The sequence below is a fragment of the Cariama cristata genome, unplaced genomic scaffold, assembly GCF_000690535.1.
Source record: "Cariama cristata isolate BGI_N322 unplaced genomic scaffold, ASM69053v1 scaffold45835, whole genome shotgun sequence".
NCBI lineage: Eukaryota > Metazoa > Chordata > Aves > Cariamiformes > Cariamidae > Cariama > Cariama cristata.
In genome coordinates, this window is record NW_009620062.1 from 1 (window position 1) to 5,646 (window position 5,646).

The window sequence follows — 5,646 nt, forward strand, 5'->3', positions numbered from 1 at the left end:
CCTTTTCAGTTTAAATCAAAGTAAATTAATTCAGTGACTTAAAGATCCCATTCTGAGGTCTTAGTTCACAATCAGGGTAATTACTGTAAGCACCTTTAGATTTGACTCTGTGCTGTCAATGTTAGTCGTAGCATTATTATTTACATCAGTGCGCCAAACTACATCAAAAGTTGGTATGAATTAAAAAGGTCTTACAGTGAAAATGTAGTATTTCCATTTATATTTCTATAGCCCTTGTTTTATAGCTATAAATGGCTTTTCAAGCTTTTAATACGTGGTTTTATTTTTTACAGAAGAAGAAACGCCTGACAGCGGAAATCCAGGATGTTCAAGTAACTGATTTCTTGCATCTACTTTTGTTATCTTATGTTGCTATATTAACTGAATACATCTTTCAAAGCTTGACTTTTCCTATTCCATAAATCTCTTCCTCTGAAATAACTGAAACAAAAGTGATGGCAATATTCTGAAGTCTTTTTTGCCATTTATTTTAGATATTTAACTATCCATAAGGCTTGGCTCAAAGAATTTCAAAAGTTTCCTAAGATCAGAGAAGCTGAGATTGAGTTTCTAAATTTTTTAAAAGCTCCCTTTACAAAACCACTTTCCATTGTTTTGTTGATTTCTTAATTGTTAGGTGCAAATTCCTTAATCTAGAAATCCCTGTTTATCAGATGTGAAGCTTTAGCAGTGAGGTTATGTAGATTACACTTTACCATGGGCTGAATCTCACTTCTTATTTACCCGTCACAGTGGCTGCTAATCCCACAGATTTACACTTGGATATCTAACTAAATACCTGTAGACTAAATCATCAACTGTGTCAGCAAGAGCAGCAGTTTCTTTAAACAAGTCAAGACTCAGGAAATGCTGACTTTATGCCCTATCTTTATAATGGACTCTGACTGGCCCTGACTGCTTCGTTAGGTACATAATGTTCCACCATAGGGTCAAAGTACTGAAGAAGTTGTTTTGTTCTTTGTCTTCAGGGGGTTTTTCCCTTGTTGGATGCTTTAGCACCATCTCCAGGCAATTCGTTTCATTTCAACTGCCTGAACCAACTCAAAGACTCCTGGGCTTCATTGCCGATTTCTTGTATATTTTTGATACAACAAATTATTTGGTATTTGCATTTCTAATCTTTTCCCTATTCCTTTTCCTTTTCCATTTATTTCTGTTTAAAAGCAAGAAATGAAGTAATAATTAGCCTTTTGGCTTTAGCATAGTAAATGCTGGTGTTGCAAAAATTTCTGAGAATGTACAGTTAAGAGATATAGTCCAGGATAACCAAAAGTGGCAGGGATAGTGTTGAATTTTTTTATAGCAGTTATTTTAAGGTTAACTGTTTGTAACATGTTGATTACTGTATGACAGCTAGTATTAAGTATATTAATTCTGTTTAGCGATTACATGAAACTAATCTCAGTTAAAACACTATTAAGGTATGTAAAGCTTATAAAAGTTCCACACCTTAAGTTTTTTCTCATTTTTGTCATTAACTTTAATGGGGCATTATTTGAAGGCCAGATGGGGTCATATTGTCAGATCTCATCAAACAAAGCAGCGAACCCCAAGACTTATGCTTCCCCACCAAGTTTTGTCTTATGCTTCAGGAAGTATTCAAGCATTACATCTTTGTCTGAAAGCTATTCTGAAAAAGGAAATGGTGGGAAGGTCCTCATGCTTCCTTTATATATGGCATTCATTTTAGTTACACAACACTAAGCGTGTATTGTAAGGATCTACATATACATATCCTACCCAAGTCATGAAAGCACTCTTGTTTTTCCAATTGCAGAAGATGCAACAAGATTTAAACACCTCAGAAAATATGTTTACTTATATGAAGCAGAAACATCAAATGGGATCACAGGAACAGCAGATTCTCGAAGCGGTTCAAAGATCACTTGCAAGGTAGGGAAAATACAACAGATTGGGACTGCACACTGAGTAACATGGGAGCTGACAACTAGGGAGCATCATTCAATGTTTTTCCAAACAAGATCATTCTTTTGAAAGGCACATGTTGAGAGACCTGAAGACTAAGCCGTCGTTGTCCTAGACAGAAGACACTGGGGACAGTAGAAGTCCTTCATACCACTATGCCAGTGCATTGCAATCCTCATCTGGCTGTACTTTTACACAAGAGGGGGAAGACTTGGTAGTTAGTTTCCTTAGCTCTGGGCTAAGTCTACCAATGTCCATCAAAAAATTCTAGAAGTTGAACTAAAACAGCTCATTGATGCCATGAAGACCACTTGATAGCCTGTTGATAGTAACAGTCTAGCCAGAATCAGGGCTGTAAGAGTACAAGTCCTGTAGGCCATTAAATTACCCAATGTCCCTCCATCTTGCCCAAGACTTTCTCATCATGTTTTTTTTTTTTTTCTGAAATGACTTAATGGGGAAAATATGCTTTCATATCTTCTCCCTTAAGTTACCTTAAGCTGTTTAGAGTACTTTGGAATCTTTCCCAACAGCTGCTAGTAGGATGATTCTGACACTTTACAAAACCCGAGGAATACCGTATTTTCAAAACTGTAACTGGATGATCATGGAAACATGATAATGAAAAAAGGATAAACACATATTTGTGTTTTCAGATTGAACTGGAGGTACCACAGTTGTGCCACTTCATCCTGAGGACAATGCATTGCTCCCTGAGGGAGACATTTGGTGTTGACACTGAGGGAAGGGCCATGCTGAAAAAGTCAAAGAACTCTGAGGATTTTGCAAATGCCATGTCCAAGTAAGCAACATCAATTATCATCAACACTTGTAGCCTTAATGTGGAACAGACTGCAATGTTACAGGCCACCCTGACTATGTTTTTCCGGGCATAGAATACATTTCATGATAACATGATAGATTTATAAGCTGATTCCACATCAAAACTCTCCCTGATATAATTTAGAGCTAACTTGGCACAGTTTTCAATTGCTAGCAGGGAAGGGGTTTTTTGATCCAGAATTTTCACCTGTAATGTTTTTGTCATTTATATCATCTGTATCAGGAAAGTGTTGGGTAGTCCTGTAAAGGATTATTGCAAGTAGAATGTTCCTTCTTGTAAGCAAATTCTCAAATGTCTGTGTGCAGCCATTTTAAGATAATTTTACTTTGCTGACATGGTATGAAGACTGTGCAATAGAAAGGTATTTGAGACTGAAGTCCAGATTTCCTATCCCGATCTTTAATGACCTATGCAACTTATCTCTTCCTTACTTATCTGCTTTTTTAACTTATTGCTACTACTCCCTCAACCCAACTAGTCTCTAGTGCTTGTCAGTGCATATTTCACTTATGCACCTTCATGCTTGTTTCAGTGCCTCGGTATCCACTCCATCTTGTTTCAGAAGCCATGGATCTCAAAACAACTCGAGACAATATTAAATATGTTTTTCGGAAAACAATCAAGGTTTTATTTAAAGACTGTAACTAGTAGAGAATCCTTCCTGTCATTTTGTAGCCTACTGCAGTAGTTAATAATTACCTGATTCTAAAAATTTACTTATCTCCTCTCTGAATTTGTGCAATTCCAACTTCCAGCCATTCCTCTTGATATTTACTTGTCCTTAGATGACACAGTCTGGTGATATCAGAATGTCCTTGGTTAGAATTTTGCTGCTTTAATAATAATGCTCCCTAATAGTAACAACAGTGAAGAGTAAATAATGATAGACCAAGATAAACATGATGCTTTAGCTATACGCCCAGCATTTTATTGATAACATGCTCTTCACTGGGTGGCTTTAACATGTTTTCATACTAATGCTGGGGTTTTTTTGGGCAGGCATGAGCTAAAATTCAGCATTCAGAATGGAACAAAAGTCAAACTGTATCCGGAGAAGGATGAACCTCTGAATGTACTGAATCTCAAGAGAGGGATCATCTCAGCTTTACTTGTGCCAACAGAAACAACAGAAAACGTAAAAACAATTTCAATGGTAGGTGTTTTGAAAACAGTCACTTTATTTCCTTAATAAATGGAAGAAACCTTCCCTAGAAGAGTCACTCCCGAACATCCTTTTCAAAAGACCTGGTAATTCAGATGAGAAAGGGTGCCTTTCAGCTAGATCAGAAAATGTCTGACAGTATGAACAAAGACACTGATTTCTTTCTTCTTTCCAGGATACTGTGTATGGAAAGTGTGACAGTGAAGTTGAATTCAAATCTAGAAAAGGAAATGTTGCAGAAGAGATTTCGATTAACAGAGACCTGAAAGCCTGTGACAACTTCAGTCCCATCAGAGATTATGTCAACCCTATTGCCATTGTAAAGGGACTAGTAAGTACAACATTAAAAATTATATGATATAACATTCTTCACTACATCAGTTAAAATTATAAACAACTACTACAACAAATAAATTTTGTATTTATCTTCTGAAAGCTTAAATAGGTTTTCTGCCCCCTTGCATTAGATCAGACTATGGTTTTGTTGGCAGTCAATAGAGAAAAACAGATGCAGAGAAAGAGACTTTCATGTTCTCATTATTTTTTAAAGGAGAGTTTTCATAGATGGAGTTAGTAATATTGGTTACATGATAACCTGTCAGATCATGTCCAAATTTTTAGTTTTGTGGGTCAAAATTTTCAGGCTTCCAATTTCATGTAAAACATGCAGTCCATCATGTAAAACCTGTAGTCTACCAAAACCCTGATGTGTATATGATATGCGGGAGGAGAGGGCTCTAAATGCCTCAAAGTAAATGGTTTGGCATGCTGTTCAGGCTACCTGTTAATCCACAATGATCAAATGCAGTTGCTTGCGTGAATATTGGCAGATTTCTTCCTGGTATCATGGCATCTATGCTTTTGAGTGTTTTCCCTCAAAAAATAATTAGGATTTCGTATCATGCTGAAAACATATTTTATAATTTCTACCACTTCTACAGTTTGTTGTAGAAATCTTTAAAATGTCTGTAATAGCGAAATTAAAAAGAGCGTCAACTGTTATGAGGGGCCTGAACAACTCTAAAGATTACAAACTGGTGTCTATGAAGGAGTCCTTTGTTGTAGGCAGCAGGGGATCAGTCATGAAGTAACTACTAAACCAAACACCTCAATAAGGCCTGAGGGAAAATTTCAGGGGGATTTTTGCCTGTGAAGAGACTTAAGACTAAAGATTGATACTGGTACAATTTTGTCTTTGTGTGAGAATGATTCCAATTATGCACCTTTTTTTCCAATATGCTGTTACTGTTAATATTACAGTAAAACAATGGCAGGCTTTAAAACAATGTTTGTTTCCTATGCTATTCAGTAAAATGACTGCCAAACTATTTATTTTACAGAACATCCCGTTATCTACCCTTCTAAGGAGCACTCAATTCTGTCATTACAATATTGATGCAAAGAAAAGGCATATAAGAGATGCTGTCTGCAGTGAAAAACACCTGTTTCTGCCTTTCTCATACAAGTAGGTTGCTCACTATTTATCATTACCCTTTATTTATAAATATTCATTTTAAATGGCGATATATCACATTCTCTCCTAACTTCATCCTCAAATATGCAAGAGGCATGGCAAAACCCCTCAAAAGTACTTAGACTCAACTAAAGCACTGAATTTTTCTTTGTTTGCTAGAAATCGCTATGGTGTGATGACAGAGCTCAGCCAGACACTGAAGCTTGAAGATACCCCAAA

The 5,646-nt window shown here is 36.4% G+C and overlaps 1 protein-coding gene across 1 annotated transcript; it reads left to right on the top strand.

Annotated features, from left to right (window-relative positions):
* Nucleotides 1-290: 290 nt before the first annotated feature.
* Nucleotides 291-5,641, top strand: LOC104162672 (apolipoprotein B-100-like; the record flags this gene model as incomplete). Its single annotated transcript, XM_009701463.1, has 7 exons — nt 291-332; nt 1,799-1,914; nt 2,604-2,749; nt 3,791-3,944; nt 4,129-4,284; nt 5,294-5,418; nt 5,587-5,641. Coding segments are annotated over exons 3-7 (591 nt in total), but the record flags the coding sequence as incomplete, so codon positions are not given.
* Between the last annotated feature and the right edge of the window lie 5 nt (nt 5,642-5,646).